Source organism: Hyperolius riggenbachi, chromosome 2 (genome assembly GCF_040937935.1).
Source record: "Hyperolius riggenbachi isolate aHypRig1 chromosome 2, aHypRig1.pri, whole genome shotgun sequence".
Taxonomy (NCBI): domain Eukaryota; kingdom Metazoa; phylum Chordata; class Amphibia; order Anura; family Hyperoliidae; genus Hyperolius; species Hyperolius riggenbachi.
In genome coordinates this window covers 247,264,173-247,283,086 of record NC_090647.1, presented here as the reverse complement: position 1 = coordinate 247,283,086, position 18,914 = coordinate 247,264,173, and the positions used below count along the sequence as shown (strand labels likewise).

At 42.9% G+C, this 18,914-nt stretch overlaps 1 protein-coding gene across 1 annotated transcript in view; it reads left to right on the top strand.

Annotated features, from left to right (window-relative positions):
- The window catches only part of MYH15 (myosin heavy chain 15), a 104,226-nt gene that overhangs the window by 25,786 nt on the left and 59,526 nt on the right, over nucleotides 1-18,914 (top strand). Inside the window, exons 13-17 of the mRNA XM_068268459.1 lie at nucleotides 1,624-1,773; nucleotides 3,166-3,336; nucleotides 3,468-3,647; nucleotides 14,821-14,950; nucleotides 15,959-16,026. Of these exons, the coding sequence (XP_068124560.1) occupies nucleotides 1,624-1,773; nucleotides 3,166-3,336; nucleotides 3,468-3,647; nucleotides 14,821-14,950; nucleotides 15,959-16,026 (699 nt within the window). The remainder of the gene's footprint in view (nucleotides 1-1,623; nucleotides 1,774-3,165; nucleotides 3,337-3,467; nucleotides 3,648-14,820; nucleotides 14,951-15,958; nucleotides 16,027-18,914) is intronic.

Sequence of the window (18,914 nt, the reverse complement as noted above, 5' to 3'; positions counted from 1 at the left end):
TTGGAAGACTGCTAGACGCCGTCTAATTAACATGTACAGCGCTGCGATCTACAGCAGCGCTGTACAGGGGACAGCCATGTGACACGGCTGTCGCCCTGGGGGACTCAGAAGCGATCCGCTGTGATAGGCAGACGGGGGGAGGGAAAGAGGGGAATTTAAATAATTTTAAAAAAAAATTAAATATTTATTGCAAACAAACAAACAAACCTGGGGGCGATCAGACACCACCAACAGAGAGCTCTGTTGGTGAGGAGAAAATGGGGGGGGGATTCATTTGTGTGCTGTGCCGTACGGCCCTGCAGCTTCGCCTTAAAGCTGCAGTGGCCTATTTAACACAAAAAGGCCTGGTCTTTAGAGGGGGTTAAAGCCTATGGTCCTGAAGAGGTTAAAGCCAGTTGCGTGTGGTCCACTGTTAGTCATGGAGAGAATCCGAAGACATAACAAAAAAATAAAGGTTGTTTAGGTGATACCTTTAATAACTGTACATTACAAAACTTTAAGTTTCGTATTCAGGCATGATACAGAACAGGATCAGAATCATACAACAGTAATGTAACATACAAAGGTTTATATATGATTTTCACCAATTCATTCACCCATCTGACACCATGTTACACAGTCTTCCTGTTTTGAATTGTAAATGATACCATCATTGCTTAGATATTTTAATTCTGAGTGCTTTGACAGTGGGTAGAAATACACACTAATCAAATTAGCTATTTGCCAGTGAACACCATCAGGTAGACAAATACCATAATCAAATTGGTTATCCGAGAACATCTGGCCAAATCTGCATGTGTCATTTGCGGAATCGCAAATGAGCAATCATGTAACTTGTCGTTTAACCGATTGCAGCCAAACCCACGAAAGTCAATGAGGATCGGAACAAACTATCGATCCACCACTTAATCGGACATGATGGTCGTTAAAAAACAAATGATCAGTGTGGGTGCCGTGTGTCCTTAAATATCGTTTAACAAATTTTTGTTAAACAATGTTGCAGGATATCGCAAAATATTGTTCATCACACCAAATTGCTTAGTAGGTATGGGCATTTAAAGATTGGGAAGTCTTCCAGCCGGTCTCCATGTCTGGCAGAATAGTCATTGAATAAGCAATGTAATGCCAGGATGTCTGGTTCTAATGGCTGCATCAAACAGTAAGAGTACATGTTATCCATTAACATATGCATTGGTAGTCCAGGGGGCCACAGGAGATTGGGATGTGTAAGGCACGGTTCCCATCTGCAGCCGGATCAGGTGTGGCCAGCGGAAGTGGTTAGTGTACTGTCCACTCTGATGGTCTGCTGTGGTCCGGCTCAAGCCCGGGTCAGATGCTTTACCACCATAGGCTATATGGGGAATGCATCCGCCTGTCCGGGATTATCACTGACTGCACAGATGTGCAGCGGATCCCATGGATCAGTTGACAATTGTGAATGGCTCCTATACTGTACAGTATATAAAATAGGAGCTGTTCACTGTAAGTTTTGTGATGCAGAAAAATGGGCAAAAAATGTCCGTTTTACCCTCAAGTGGGAACACAGCCTGAAAGTTTGTATGTTTTTTCTGTCTGGTAGATGTTTCTACAGTTTATCATAAACAAATTTCTTAATGTATTTAGGTCAATTATTCGGTTGGAGCATTGGCCAAAGGCATCTATGACCGAATGTTCAAATGGCTTGTAATCCGCATTAATAAGACACTGGACACAAAGTTACCCAGGCAGTTCTTTATTGGCGTGCTGGACATTGCTGGATTTGAAATCTTTGATGTGAGTAATGTTTCCTTAGTAGGTAAAACTAATTCATTTTCCTAGGTTATCTAAAGCAGTAGCAGGAACTAGCAGGCACATTCTCATCTGGGTCAAAATGGAGACATTGGAAGCAATACAGCTAAAAATAACTTATTGCTATTGAAGAAACCACTAATATTAGTGATGGTTGTTAAGCTGCAGATACGAGTATTTTCTGCAGGACCTGCAGTGTTTCCTTGGCTGAATTCTAAGCTGCATGCAGCAAACCCAGCATATTTGCATCTCATCAACTTTTACTACTAAGTTTGATTGTTTGCTATGCAAAGAGGTATTTTATTTAAGTGACATGACCCCAAACATTGTATCCACTGGCCTAATATTGTGCAGGCCCCTGTTGTACAACTAAAGCAGCTCTCACTTGCTGAGGCACCTTGGGTACCAGTAGACCCTTGAAGGTATCATGGGATATGGGTCTCCAGTATATTTATAGAAAATCCTTTATGCCCTGTAAGTTGTGTAGTGGAGCCTCCACAAATTATAATTGTTCTTCCATACACAACAACTCATCTTAGTGCATTGCAGAATATGAAATACCAGCAAACCGACAAGTCTGTACAGAATCCCGCCCAGCTTATGTTTTTTATTGTACAAATTGGACAGTACAGATTCTCTTTAACTGCGGTGGGCAGGTGCAGGGTTTAGTGTGGGCAGGGTGGGTGGCATATCCTTTAGTGTTGACAGCGGTGGGTGGCGTCAAGAGTTTAGCCTGGGTGGGTTGTGCTGTGGCTTGCTTTGGGTGAGTATGTTATGCATGGCATGGACTCAGCTGCTATGTGCACACAGCTTTGTCAGTTATATGCACACATAGAAGCTGTGTCCATGGTGTGCATGTTACACTGCCTTTTAGATTTATAGATTCCTCACAAGTGCCCATATGCACGTCACTGTTTCTGCTGAGCTTTCTCCTAGGTCAGTGATGGCTAACCTTGGCACTCCAGCTGTGGTGGAACTACAAGTCCCATGAGGTATTGCAATACTCTGACAGCTATAAGCATAACTCGGGGAGGCAGAGGCATGATGGGATTTGTAGTTTTGTCACAGCTGGAGTGCCAAGGTTAGCCATCACTGTCCTAGGTGATATTTTCACACCATATTGATAAAATGCCTTTTTAGTCGTCATCATGCAAGAAAATAGAATAATTTTGGCAGTACTTCTTCACCTACTTTTTGGTAATTTTTCAATTGCAGAGTGCTGAAAAGTTATTTTAAACAGAAAATGAAAAATAGGTGGAAATTAAGGAGAAAAAGTGAATTTAATAAGGGCCAATATGTGTTTAAAAACACAAGCATGAATTAGAGATTTAACCTTGCAAAATACATTTTCATTAACATTTTTTTCTTTAAATAAAGTATAACAGCTTTGAACAACTCTGCATCAATTTCACAAACGAAAAACTGCAACAGTTTTTTAACCATCACATGTTTGTGCTGGAACAAGAGGAATACAAGAAAGAGGGCATCGATTGGGAGTTTATTGACTTTGGCCTAGACTTGCAGGCTTGCATTGACCTGATTGAAAAGGTAAGAGTTGTGGGGTTTTTTTTGGTTACTTTCACAGTATAAATGATCAATAATGAATATGAAATAATGAACTGCTTGTTACTGTAACTAATACATGTGTTGCTATACATTTCTTTGTTTGTTTTCAACAGCCACTGGGGATTATGTCAATCCTTGAAGAGGAATGCATGTTTCCTAAAGCTACAGATATGACTTTTAAAGCAAAACTTTACGACAATCATCTTGGAAAGTCTCCCAACTTCCAGAAACCCAGACCAGACAAGAAGAGAAAGTACGAGGCGCACTTTGAACTGGGCCACTATGCTGGAGTGGTAAGTATATTCATGTAATGAGATTATTTAGTAGGAGAAATATTTACGCGGCACAGATGAGTGTGATTTTTAGAAGGAATGAACTGTGGAGCATTGATGATCGTAATCAACAAACTACGATTACGCAAAATTTTGTGTACATTTTTGCATTTACTCTTATACGTAATTAAGATTTGTAAATTCAATTAATTTCATATAGTGATGGTAGTGACACCAGAATAGTGTCACTATAGTTGGTACAAGTCAAAAAAATAATTTTCCAAAAAGACCTTGTAGTTTTTGAGAAAATTGATTTTAAAAATGCAAAGAAAAAATGGTTTTTAAACTACAAAAATGACAGTTTAAAAACCATGTTTCTTTCATATTTAACCACTTCGGGACCACAGTCTTTTCGCCCCTTAAGGACCAGAGCCTTTTTCTCCATTCAGACCACTGCAGCTTTCACGGTTTATTGCTCGCTCATACAACCTACCACCTAAATGAATTTTACCTCCTTTTCTTGTCACTAATAAAGCTTTCTTTTGCTGCTATTTGATTGCTCCTGCGATTTTTACTTTTTATTATATTCATCAAAAAAGACATGAATTTTGGAAAAAAAATGATTTTTTTCACTTTCTGTGCTGACATTTTTCAAATAAAGTAAAATTTCTGTATACATACAGCGCGAAAAATGTGGACAAACATGTTTTGGATAAAAAAAAACCCATTCAGTGTATATTTATTGGTTTGGGTAAAAGTTATAGCGTTTACAAACTATGGTGCAAAAAGTGAATTTTCCCATTTTCAAGCATCTATGACTTTTCTGACCCCCTGTCATGTTTCATGAGGGGCTAGAATTCCAGGATAGTATAAATACCCCCCAAATGACCCCATTTTGGAAAGAAGACATCCCAAAGTATTCACTGAGAGGCATAGTGAGTTCATAGAAGATATTATTTTTTGTCACAAGTAAGTGGAAAATGACATTTTGTGACAAAAAAAAAAAAAAAAAAAAGTTTCCATTTCTTCTAACTTGCGACAAAAAAAAATGAAATCTGCCACGGACTCACCATGCCCCTCTCTGAATACCTTGAAGGGTCTACTTTTCAAAATGGGGTCATTTGTGGGGTGTGTTAACTGTCCTGACATTTTGGGGGTGCTAAATTGTAAGCACCCCTGTAAAGCCTAAAGGTGCTCATTGGACTTTGGACCCCTTAGCGCAGTTAGGCTGCAAAAAAGTGCCACACATGTGGTATTGCCGTACTCAGGAGAAGTAGTATAATGTGTTTTGGGGTGTATTTTTACACATACCCATGCTGGGTGGGAGAAATATCTCTGTAAATGACAATTTTTTAATTTTTTTTACACACAATTGTCCATTTACAGAGTTATTTCTCCCACCCAGCATGGGTATGTGTAAAAATACACCACAAAACACATTATACTACTTCTCCCGAGTACGGCGATACCACATGTGTGGCACTTTTTTGCACCCTAACTGCGCTAAGGGGCCCAAAGTCCAATGAGTACCTTTAGGATTTCACAGGTCATTTTGCGACATTTGGTTTCAAGACTACTCCTCACGGTTTAGGGCCCCTAAAATGCCAGGGCAGTATAGGAACCCCACAAATGACCCCATTTTAGAAAGAAGACACCCCAAGGTATTCCGTTAGGAGTATGGTGAGTTCATAGAAGATTTTATTTTTTGTCACAAGTTAGCGGAACATGACACTTTGTGGAAAAAAACAATTAAAATCAATTTCCGCTAACTTGTGACAAAAAAATAAAATCTTCTATGAATTCCCCATACTCCTAACTGAATACCTTGGGGTGTCTTCTTTCTAAAATGGGGTCATTTGTGGGGTTCCTATACTGCCCTGGCATTTTAGGGGCCCTAAACCGCGAGGAGTAGTCTGGAAATCAAATTCCGCAAAATGACCTGTGAAATCCTAAAGGTACTCATTGGACTTTGGGCCCTTTAGCGCAGTTAGGGTGCAAAAAAGTGCCACACATGTGGTATTGCCGTACTCGGGAGAAGTAGTATAATGTGTTTTGGGGTGTATTTTTACACATACCCATGCTGGGTGGGAGAAATAACTCTGTAAATGGACAATCGTGTGTAAAAAAATCAAAAGATTGTCATTTACAGAGGTATTTCTCCCACCCAGCATGGGTATGTGTAAAAATACACCACAAAACACATTATACTACTTCTCCCGAGTACGGCAATACCACATGTGTGGCACTTTTTTGCACCCTAACTGCGCTAAAGGGCCCAAAGTCCAATGAGTACCTTTAGGATTTCACAGGTCATTTTGCGACATTTGGTTTCAAGACTACTCCTCACGGTTTAGGGCCCCTAGAATGCCAGGGCAGTATAGGAACCCCACAAATGACCCCATTTTAGAAAGAAGACACCCCAAGGTATTCCGTTAGGAGTATGGTGAGTTCATAGAAGATTTTATTTTTTGTCACAAGTTAGCGGAACATGACACTTTGTGGAAAAAAACAATTAAAATCAATTTCTGCTAACTTGTGACAAAAAAATAAAATCTTCTATGAATTCCCCATACTCCTAACTGAATACCTTGGGGTGTCTTCTTTCTAAAATGGGGTCATTTGTGGGGTTCCTATACTGCCCTGGCATTTTAGGGGCCCTAAACCGTGAGGAGTAGTCTGGAAATCAAATTCCGCAAAATGACCTGTGAAATCCTAAAGGTACTCATTGGACTTTGGGCCCTTTAGCGCAATTAGGGTGCAAAAAAGTGCCACACATGTGGTATTGCCGTACTCGGGAGAAGTAGTATAATGTGTTTTGGGGTGTATTTTTACACATACCCATGCTGGGTGGGAGAAATAACTCTGTAAATGGACAATCGTGTGTAAAAAAATCAAAAGATTGTCATTTACAGAGGTATTTCTCCCACCCAGCATGGGTATGTGTAAAAATACACCACAAAACACATTATACTACTTCTCCCGAGTACGGCAATACCACATGTGTGGCACTTTTTTGCACCCTAACTGCGCTAAAGGGCCCAAAGTCCAATGAGTACCTTTAGGATTTCACAGGTCATTTTGCGACATTTGGTTTCAAGACTACTCCTCACGGTTTAGGGCCCCTAGAATGCCAGGGCAGTATAGGAACCCCACAAATGACCCCATTTTAGAAAGAAGACACCCCAAGGTATTCCGTTAGGAGTATGGTGAGTTCATAGAAGATTTTATTTTTTGTCACAAGTTAGCGGAACATGACACTTTGTGGAAAAAAACAATTAAAATCAATTTCTGCTAACTTGTGACAAAAAAATAAAATCTTCTATGAATTCCCCATACTCCTAACTGAATACCTTGGGGTGTCTTCTTTCTAAAATGGGGTCATTTGTGGGGTTCCTATACTGCCCTGGCATTTTAGGGGCCCTAAACCGTGAGGAGTAGTCTGGAAATCAAATTCCGCAAAATTACCTGTGAAATCCTAAAGGTACTCATTGGACTTTGGGCCCTTTAGCGCAGTTAGGGTGCAAAAAAGTGCCACACATGTGGTATCGCCGTACTCGGGAGAAGTAGTACAATGTGTTTTGGGGTGTATTTTTACACATACCCATGCTGGGTGGGAGAAATAACTCTGTAAATGGACAATTGTGTGTAAAAAAAATCAAAAGATTGTCATTTACAGAGGTATTTCTCCCACCCAGCATGGGTATGTGTAAAAATACACCACAAAACACATTATACTACTTCTCCCGAGTACGGCAATACCACATGTGTGGCACTTTTTTGCACCCTAACTGCGCTAAAGGGCCCAAAGTCCAATGAGTACCTTTAGGATTTCACAGGTCATTTTGCGACATTTGGTTTCAAGACTACTCCTCACGGTTTAGGGCCCCTAGAATGCCAGGGCAGTATAGGAACCCCACAAATCACCCCATTTTAGAAAGAAGACACCCCAAGGTATTCCGTTAGGAGTATGGTGAGTTCATAGAAGATTTTATTTTTTGTCACAAGTTAGCGGAACATGACACTTTGTGGAAAAAAACAATTAAAATCAATTTCTGCTAACTTGTGACAAAAAAATAAAATCTTCTATGAATTCCCCATACTCCTAACTGAATACCTTGGGGTGTCTTCTTTCTAAAATGGGGTCATTTGTGGGGTTCCTATACTGCCCTGGCATTTTAGGGGCCCTAAACCGTGAGGAGTAGTCTGGAAATCAAATTCCGCAAAATTACCTGTGAAATCCTAAAGGTACTCATTGGACTTTGGGCCCTTTAGCGCAGTTAGGGTGCAAAAAAGTGCCACACATGTGGTATCGCCGTACTCGGGAGAAGTAGTACAATGTGTTTTGGGGTGTATTTTTACACATACCCATGCTGGGTGGGAGAAATAACTCTGTAAATGGACAATTGTGTGTAAAAAAATCAAAAGATTGTCATTTACAGAGGTATTTCTCCCACCCAGCATAGGTATGTGTAAAAATACACCCCAAAACACATTATACTACTTCTCCCGAGTACGGCGATACCACATGTGTGGCACTTTTTTGCACCCTAACTGCGCTAAGGGGCCCAGAGTCCAATGAGTACCTTTAGGCTTTACAGGGGTGCTCAAAATTTAGCACCCCGCCCACTTGCCAGGACAGTTAACAAACCCCACAAATGACCCCATTTTGGAAAGAATACACGCTAAGGTATTCCATGAGGGCCATGGTGAGTTCATAGAAAATTTTATTTTTTGTCACAAGTTAGCGGAAAATGACATTTTGTGAAAAAAAAAAAAAAAACACAAAACCACAATTTCTGCTAACTTGTGACAAAAAATAAAACATTCTATGAACTCACCATGCACCTCACGGAATACTTTGGGGTGTCCTCTTTCCAAAATGGCATCATTCGTGGGGTCTGTCCTGGCATTTTAGGGTCTCTGCAATCATTACATGTATGGCCAGTATTAGGAGTTTCTGCTATACTCCTTATATTGGGCATAAGGGTAATGCACTGTGGGCTGAAAGGAAAAATGAACGTCAAACAATCAATCAATGTGGATGCCAAAAAATTTTGAAAAAAAAAAAAGAGGAGGAAGGCGTCTGCCAGGACATAGGAGCTGCCGCCCCAAAAATCCAAACCCACCAGCTCGTATGCCCTGGCAAACCTGATTTATCCATTCACACTGATCGATGTGGATGAACAAATCATTGCCAGAGTTCTTTTTTGATACAAAGTGTTTGCCAAAGCATATGAATCCCCAACACCACTCCTCGGCCCATATGCCTCGGCAAACGTATCTTTTTGACTGCGGAGGAGAAATCTCGTCCTGCAGCGCTACATGCACCGACTTGTGTGTAAGCTGACAGACGCGCAATGTTCTGTCAGGATGCACCATCAGTGCTGCAGCTGATTGGTCGGTCTGGATAGAAAAAAAGACAAAACAATACAAAAAGGAGGGGAAGGCGTCTGCCAGGACATAGGAGCTGCCGCCCCAAAAATCCAAACCCACCAGCTCGTATGCCCTGGCAAACCTGATTTATCCATTCACACCGATCGATGTGGATGAACAAATCATTGCCAGAGTTCTTTTTTGATACAAAGTGTTTGCCAAAGCATATGAATCCCCAACACCACTCCTCGGCCCATATGCCTCGGCAAACGTATCTTTTTGACTGCGGAGGAGAAATCTCGTCCTGCAGCGCTACATGCACCGACTTGTGTGTAAGCTGACAGACGCGCAATGTTCTGTCAGGATGCACCATCAGTGCTGCAGCTGATTGGTCGGTCTGGATAGAAAAAAAGACAAAACAATACAAAAAGGAGGGGAAGGCGTCTGCCAGGACATAGGAGCTGCCGCCCCAAAAATCCAAACCCACCAGCTCGTATGCCCTGGCAAACCTGATTTATCCATTCACACCGATCGATGTGGATGAACAAATCATTGCCAGAGTTCTTTTTTGATACAAAGTGTTTGCCAAAGCATATGAATCCCCAACACCACTCCTCGGCCCATATGCCTCGGCAAACGTATCTTTTTGACTGCGGAGGAGAAATCTCGTCCTGCAGCGCTGCATGCACCGACTTGTGTGTAAGCTGACAGACGCGCAACGTTCTGTCAGGATGCACCATCAGTACTGCAGCTGGTTAGTCGTTCGCTCGGTCCACCTGGAAGGTTATTGGATGGAAAAAGAGAAAAAAAAACCCAAAAAACAAGCAAGCAGCAAAGCAATTACTTCATTAACATTAATAACCTTTGAACTTTTTTAATAAAAAACTTAACATTGCAAACCAAACATTAACTTCTTTGCTTACCTGTTTTTTGTTTTTTTTTAACTTACCTCCCGAGGACAAACCTCTCCTCCCCCATGGAACAATGTGCGAAGTGCAAATCGCACAGAGTTGTGGCGAAATACATTCCGCAATTTGTCCCAAGTGAAAGGAGAGGTTTCTGGCAGCCCTGTGTATTAGGGTCTCTGGAAACCCGATGTTTGGTTTCACACTGCATATTGACATATCCGGTGGGTCGAGCCCGCCGCACCGTATCGTCCAAAACAGACCTTCAGGCAATACCACAAGAGTAGCATTCGGCCTAGTAATGAACTGCGTCGCCATAGACTAACATGACTTCCGCGCCGATCGATATTGCCACAGAAGCCACGCAGTAACGTAGGCATGCACTAGCGTTAAGTCAAGCACTTCCGGCGTAGGGGGGGACCGCAAAGTGTGACTTTTGCTAGGCATTTTGCCCTAACGCATCGCAGCAGTGTGAAATAGCACTGAGAGACCCTTGTGTGCCTACCGCTGTGTGTGGAGTTCCCTATTCTCTAATAGTGTACCTGCTCGTGGTACCTCTCAAAACACTCCCCTAGGCATAGGCCAGGCTGGTCAGGACAGGTGGGACAATAAACAGTGGTGTCACGCCTTATTCCAGCCCTGCTGCAGACACGACAGCGTTTTCTTCGGATTCGTTGACCTGGGGTAGTCGGAATTGGATAGGCGTAATGCCTTCCATGTAGCCGGCTAGTTGCATCTTGGGGTTGGGCCACGGCACCTCCTGGATACAGGAGTTCCATCACGATCTGTTTATTAAATTGAATAAACGAGCCAGTTCTCCCAGCCTTACTGTAGAGAACAAAGCTGTTGTAAATTGCCAATTGAATGAGGTAAAAAGACACTTTTTTATACCAGCGTCTTGTTTTTCGAGCAACTAAATAGGGCGCTAACCTCTGGTCATTGAAGTCCACCCCTCCCATGTTAGTATTATACTCGTGGGCGACAAGGGGTTTTTCAATGACCTTAGTTCGCCGTTGAATTTCAACTGTCGTGTCTGCGTGAATGGTGGACAGGAAGTAAACCTCCCTCTTGTCCTTCCATTTCACCGCGAGCAGGTCGTCAGCACACAAGGCGGCCCTCTGCCCCCGTTGAAGTTTGGTGGTAATGAGCCGTTGGGGGAAGCCCCGGCGACTAGGCCGCACGGTGCCACAGCATCGGATTTTTTCTATTTTTAAGTGCTGAAAGAGGGCCACACTTGTGTAATAATTGTCCACAAAAAGATGGTACCCCTTCTGGAACAAGGGTGACACCAAGTCCCACACAACCTTTCCACTGCTCCCCAGGTAGTCAGGGCATCCGACCGGCTCCAATTTTGAGTCTTTTCCCTCATAGACCCTAAAATAAGATGTATAGCCTGTGGCCCTTTCACAGAGCTTATACAGTTTCACCCCATACCGGGCGCGCTTGTTTGGGATGTACTGTTTGATGCGAAGGCGCCCGGTAAAGCGTATGAGGGACTCGTCTACGCAGATGTCCTGGTCAGGGGTATAAGCATCTGCAAATCTGGATGACAGGTGGTCTATGAGGGGTCGAATTTTGTGGAGCCGGTCAAAAGCAGGGTGGTCACTTCGATGACAGGTTTCGTTGTCATTGAAGTGCAGGAAGCTCAGGATGTTCTCAAATCGTGTCCTGGACATGGCAGCAGAGTACAGGGGAACATGATGTGCTGGGTCCGTAGACCAATAAGACCGCAACACATTCTGCTTTACTAGTCCCGTGTGAAGGATAAGGCCCAAAAAAATTTTCATTTCGGAAACTTGGACTGGTTTCCACCGAAAAGGCTGGGCAAGGTACTTTTCTGGATTGGCGGTTATATATTGTGTGGCCTTACGGTTGGTCTCTGCCACAATTAAGTCCAAGAGATCCTGGGTGAAGAACAGATAGAAAAAGTCTAGGGCCGATCCTAGATTATCTGTCTCCACCTGGACTCCAGACTGGGCGGTGAAAGGGGGAAGTACGGGTGCGGCGGAATCAGGGGATTGCCAATTTGGGTTTGCCAGCACCTCTGGTAAATTAGGGGTAGTACGGGCCCGTCTTCTTGGTGGCTGCGACTGGGATCTTACTGCACGTGCCACCGAACCAGTTTCAACTTCCATGCTGGTGCTCGCCACTTCACCAGGGTCTACGGAAGTACTGGTGCTAGGTCCAGGAGATGTTGTGCTGCTGGTGCCTGCCCCACTATGAAATCTCAGACCAGCACGAACACCACTCTGCTGCCCTTGAGGCTGATCCTGCGCCACCTGCGGTCCAACAACATGGGGTGTGGTACGCCTGGCTTTAGCCGGGACCTCAACCTCGTCATCACTATCGGTCAGTGAGCCACTGCTCAATTCAGGTTCAAACTCTGACCCGGAAGATTCGTCGAATGAGGCGTCCCAATCGTCCTCATCCGACTGGGCCATGTACCTGAGAACCTCATCATCGGAATACCCCTTTCTTGCCATGGTGGGCTGCTAAATTTAGGGGGTATTCCTCTGAGACTACGCAGAAAAAAGAGCACCTACCTAGCAAAAGGGAGTATTTGAGAGGTAGAAAGCTGTGCTCACTGAGTTTTGATAAAAAAAATAAATCAAAACTGAGGTTTACAGTGCCACAGCTATTGTACAGTGTTTTTTGCAGTGATCAGAAAAAAAATTCTGTCACTGCGGTGGGGCGGGCTGAACGCAAGTGCAGGCGAACGATCAGGCCTGATCGGGCAAACACTGCGTTTTTTTTTGTGGATCCTAGTGACCCTAATAGATCTGACTGCGATCAGTAATGATCACTTACAGATACTATATAGTACCAATGTTGATTAGCGACAGTGATGACGCTAATTAGTGACTGTGGTGCAGTGGGCTGAGCACTAACTGACACTTACAAAGGGGCCTAGCTAACTGGCCTAACTGCTAACACTAGTGATACTAAAAAAGTGACAGTTTTCACTGTTTTTAGATCACTTGGATAGTGACAGGGGGGTGGTGGCGAGTGGGGAATCGGAGGCAATCAGAAACAATCACAGGACAATCAAAGGCAATCACAGGGCAATCGCAGGCCAATCACAGGGCACTCAATTCCCGGGACAATCAAAGTCAATCACAGGGCAATCAAACCAATCACGACACAATCAAAGCCGATCACAGGCCAATCAAAGCAAATCACAGGCCAATCACAGGCCAATCACAGGGCAATCAAACCAATCACGACACAATCAAAGCCGATCACAGGCCAATCACAGGGCAATCAAAGCCGATCACGGGACAATCAAAGCCGATCACGGGACAATCAAAGCCGATCACGGGACAATCAAAGACGATCACAGGCCAATCACAGGGCAATCACGGGACAATCAAAAAAATCACGGGACAATCAAATACAATTACAGCACAATGAAATTGAATGTCAGCACAATGAAATTGAATGTCAGCACAATCAAATACAATTGCAGCACAATCAAATACAATGCACTGGGAAGGTGATTGGGGGGGGGGGGGCTGAGGGCGATCTAAGGGTGTGGGGGGTTGATTAGGTGCCCGCACGGGGCAGACTGGGTCCTGATCTGGTGGGTGGCAGACACAGGGGGTGACGATAGGAGATCAGTGAGGGATTACAGGGGAGAATAGATGTAAACAATGCACTGGGGAGGTTATCAGGAGGGGGGGGTCTGAGGGCAATCTGAGGGTCTGGGTGGGTGATCAGGTGCCCCCAAGGGACAGTTTAGGGTCTGCGCTGATGGGTGGTGGTGACAAGGGGTGATAGACAGGTGATAGATGGGTGATAGACAGGTGATCAGTGGGTAAGGCAGCTATATAGCTGTATACACTATACAGGGGGGTGGTCTGGGAGGGGGGTCTGGGGGGGATCTGAGGGTAGGGGGGGTGATCAGGGGACCCTAGGGGGCAGTTAGGGACCTAACCTAGGGGATAGCGTCCCTAGATAGTGACAGGGAGTGATTGATGGGTTTTATGGGGGTGCTTGGGTGCAAAATGTGGTGTGCTGGGGTGAGCAGGGGGGGTTCTGAGGGCTGGGGTGGGCGATCGGGTGGTCTGTGTGGGTAAAAACGGGTGTTGATATGCTCACAGTAAGGGCTGCCGTCCTCTCTGATGGTCGCACGACGAGTGACCATCAGCGGAGGAGGCAGCCAGTATAATACACTTTGTTACAATAACAAAGTGTATTATACTCCTCTGATTGGCCGGATCGCCGCATTTGAAACCCGCCGGCGCTGCTAATTGGCCGGCGGGTTTCCGTGCAGAGTGGGCGGAGCCTATTGCCGGCGGCGATCGCGTCATTGATGACGCGATCGCCGCACAGCCACCGCTGATGCCGCCCCCGCCGATGGGCGTATTGCGGTCGTTTGGGCCCGGACTTTGCCGCCGCCCATCGGCTGGGGGCGGTCGTTATGTGGTTAAAATCGATTTTCTCAAAAATGACAATGTCTTTTTGAAAAATTCTTTTTTCGACAACAGTATGTATGGGGGCTTTGCTATTAACTCCTAAATTTGGCACAATATTTCGCTAAATAGTGCGAAAATTACATGAAAAATTCTGTGAAATTTTGAAATATTACTATTACCTACAAAATTAATTACGATTTTTCCTGAAATTTCGCATTACGATGCGTAAATGCCAATTTTGATGCAAAATTTTGCATTTGTGAAATTTCGGCCCACCACTGCTGTGGAGTTTCTCATGAGAAATTGTGACAAGGCTTCTGATTATATACAGCTTTCTAACCAAGCACTCTGCAAGAGAAAGGAGTTGGTATATCTGTCTTGGCTCTCATTACATTTCTTTTGATGTTTTTATTATCTCCTTTGACAATCATCATACACACCAACTAAATGCATGTTTCTGTCCACAGCAAAGTATAATTGTGTGTTCTCTATGTCTTATAGGTTCCTTATAATATCGTCGGGTGGCTGGAAAAGAACAAAGATCCCCTAAATGAAACCGTAGTGGGGCTTTTCCAGAAGTCCTCTAACAAACTTCTGGCTTGTTTGTTTGAGAATTATATTAGTTCAGACAGTGGTTAGTATATATGTTTGTTTACTATATAGAAAAAGAATGTGGCAATATATAGTTGATAATTTTATTTGAATTCTATTTATTTAAATATGTATGTTCTAAGTTTGTTAAATCTGACAAATATCTGACAAATATGAGATATTATAAATTATAAATTATTATTATTATTTTTATTCATATATTTATTTAGAATTTCCACCTGCTGGTTTTGTATGTAGATTTTTATGTTACTGCTTAGCATGATTAAATACAATCATAGTGATCAATGGAGTATAATAATCACAAGACTTGAATTCTGGAATGCTTAAAGGAAATGTCAGGGAAAATGACCTCCCCCCTGCCCTACTTACCCATGGCTACCTCGAGCCCCTTGCAGCCGACATGTCCCACGCCACAGTTGTGTTCTCAGCTGCCAGCCCGGGGTCCCCGCCAGAGCAGAGGCCGACCTTCGAAGTCGTCCTCTACTGCGCCTGCCCGAGCGTCTCTGTCAATCAAATCCACGTTGTCCAGCACAGTCGGGAGGTTATTTTGCCTGACATTAACTTTAAGAATTTGTAATAGCAAAGCAAGACACTCACAAACTTTGCCAGTCAGACTACCAAGTGGAGCATCAGAAATATGAATTTATAACAGTGAATGTATTAATCATCAAATATTATAAATATTTGTAATATTTCATTTTCAAATTGCATATACATTTTTCATAATCCTGCAGTAACTTGTAATTATTTGCATGTTATTGAGAAGTAAAATACATACGAATATAATGAAAGCCAACAGCGCACACTTCTAAAAAGTATTAGCTGGTTGGCAAAGTTTGGTTTAAAAAAAAAAGAATGAGGGCATATGTCTTCTAGTTGCTATTGCTGCTTGATTGCTGTTACTGAATATCAATGGCTCAGACCTGCCCCTGCATGTATTGCCCAAATATACCATTTACTGTATATAAGTTACTGAACTCACTCCCAAGATTAAATAATGAATCTTTTTCAATTTTCATATTGACAGCTGACCAAGGTGGAGAGAAGAAGCGCAAGAAAGGAGCTTCCTTCCAAACTGTTTCATCTATGCACAAAGTAATTTTTCTTTGTTTCATGTCTTTGTGTTGGATCCAGTACACACACTCTAGAATAGTGTTTCTCAACATTACAGCAAGCAATGCTGTAAGATAGTGCTTGCCACAAACCCTTTAGTGTGGGTAACATTACTTCAGGTACACTTGAACCCATATATATTTATTACAAGTACAGCACAATTGTGTATGAATACTTTTAAACATTATTTTATGGTTTTAATGAACTAAAAATATAATTATATATTAAATATAAAACATTGGGTACATATCCTGCATATTTATAACTTAGGCTTTAGGTGATAAGGTCTGAACACACAGTCCACACACCTGAAGGGCGGTTTGATTGTGCATGGTAATCATACCATGCACAATCATGTTTTAACGGTTTTCAGGGGGGAGGGGGTACAGCAGCGGGCGGACAAATACCAGCGGGGTTAAACAAATACTCACTTCCCCGGGGTCCAACACGTGTACTACCTACTTCTGCCTTCTTCCTTTTCTTGCATTCCATCTCCCTGTAACAGCGCCCCCTGGGTGTATACCCCCACCATGGTCCTGACAGTTTTTTATCTGTGAACCGCATGCATTGTGGGAAATAGCAGCTTTTCTCAACTTACAAGCAAGCAATATCTCTTTCTGTGTATAGAACTCTCAGTAAGCGAACATTCTGTACAGATCACCTGGCAGAACTAAAGATGTCACCACCAATGATACATTTCAAAATGTCAGAAATCAGGGAGAGGAAAGATGGACAAACACTGACTAAATAATCTATAAATGAATATTGTAAAAAATATGCCATTTTATTCATTACGTTATTTTCACTACAGTTCCTCTTTAAACAGAAGCAGAATCCCATACATCAGGTTCAGGGTGTTGAAGCCATGTCAGTGACACCTTGTTTGCTTCCAGTGCCAACCTCTGGGTGTATATATCAGCTTTACACAAAGTGAGAATTGGCTAATTAGTGCTTTTCACTGAGAGGATGAAGTGGAGATTGTAAAAGCTATCCCAGTGCAATAACCTTTCTTATGTTAAATTAAGTTTGTTTCTTGTATAAGTAAGCAAGTATTTAAAGAAGGTGATATAGATGTACAATATACATCTGAAAAAAGTCTGTCCCCAGTTGTGGAATTCAATGTCTGCCCCCAGTTGTGGAACCTCAAAGTCTGCCCCCAGTTGTGGAACCTCAAAGTCTGCCCCCAGTTGTGGAACCTCAAAGTCTGTACCCAGTTGTGGAACCTCAATGTATGGCTCCCATTTCACCGCTATCTAAAGAGTGGATGGCTATATGCCATTTATGATAAGCTTTGATAAGATTGGCAGTTAGGGATGTGCCCTCGCATATGTTCATACTAGGGGCATCCTTCAGAAAGCATACACTGGAAAATTCTAGAATTAGGATCTTTTCGGAAAGGAACGTAAATGCTCACATAGATCATATCTTGTGCTTGTTGAAACGATTCTATTTTTTCTTATATCCAAGAAAAGCAGAGGAGTGTGGCATCTGTATTGTTGGTAGTGGAGGAACATCCTCCACATGTAATCCGTAACCCTCAGTAAGCAAACAGGTGTGACACTTAATCTGAATATCTGCAACATTTCAAATAAATAATTATAGATTTGGATGGTTTATAGCAAGCCTAAGCTTGAGGCAGTATTTATGTCCATTGCTTATCGAGGAATATTGAGGCTGACATTAATTTCCTTTTAAACAATGTAAGTTGCCTGGCTGTCCTCCTGATCCTGTGTCTCTAGTACTTTTAGCCATAGACTCTGAACAAACATGCAAATCGAGTGCTCTGACTGGCCTAGCTGATTGCTTGTTTCAGGTGTGTGATTCAGACACTAGGCATGGTCATAAATGCTGATTTCTGAGTCTGCGAAAATGCTGATGACCAATTTCGTGGACTTCCAATTTCTGAGGAAAGTTCTTTTTTTGTTTTGTTATTTTGTTAATAAAGTTAGTTAACTATAATACTTCTGAGTATTGGACCCATCAGAAAATGCAGTGATTTACTGCTGGAATTGGGCAATTTTAGGCCAATCAGAAGACTCGAAAATACTTGGTAGTATCTGAGTCTTGTGATTGGTCAAAAATTACCGCGGTAATCTGATTTCTTCAGAAAAATTCTGCATTCTCTGATTGGTCCAAATTTTCAGAGTTCTGTGATTGGGCTAAAATTACCAAGTTGTGGTAATGAAGTATTTCCGCAGAAATCCGATTTCTGAAATCCGATTACCACTGCGGTTCTGCAGAATTTGGAAGCTCATCCCTGTCAGATACTTCTAAATCCAGAAACATCAGCAGGACTGCCAGGCAATTGGTATTGCTTACAAGTAAATAAACGTGGCAGCTGCCATATCACTATCACCTTAGGTTCCTTTTAATGAATCTTGGAAATATCCAAACAACAAATCTATTCCATCAATGCACATTCCAATTGACTCTGAAATGAAATTCCAAAATGTCTGATTCATGGCAAATCCTGGCTGTAAGGTGCTCTGCAGAGATGGCATACAGACAGGGTGACAGGGGACACCCTTGCATCACACCCTGTTTCAGCAAGAATTAAGCAGAGACCCAGTCACCCATAGTTACTTGGGCTTCTGGGTTAGCATATGCTAGTTTGATTCAGGATATTAAATTCTTGTCAAAACTCAACCAGAATATTGGGGCATAAACATTATTATTATTATTATTATTATTATTATCAGGGCCGTTTCTTGCCCCGTTCAGCCGGTTCTGCTGAACGGGGCGCCGATGAGTGACAGATTGGGGGGCGCCAGGCCGTCCCTGTGGCCGCCGCCACTGCTCCCCCTCCCTACCTCCTGGCGCCTCACTCAGACCTCGATCAGGCGGCGACCAATCGTGCGGGCGCCCGCACT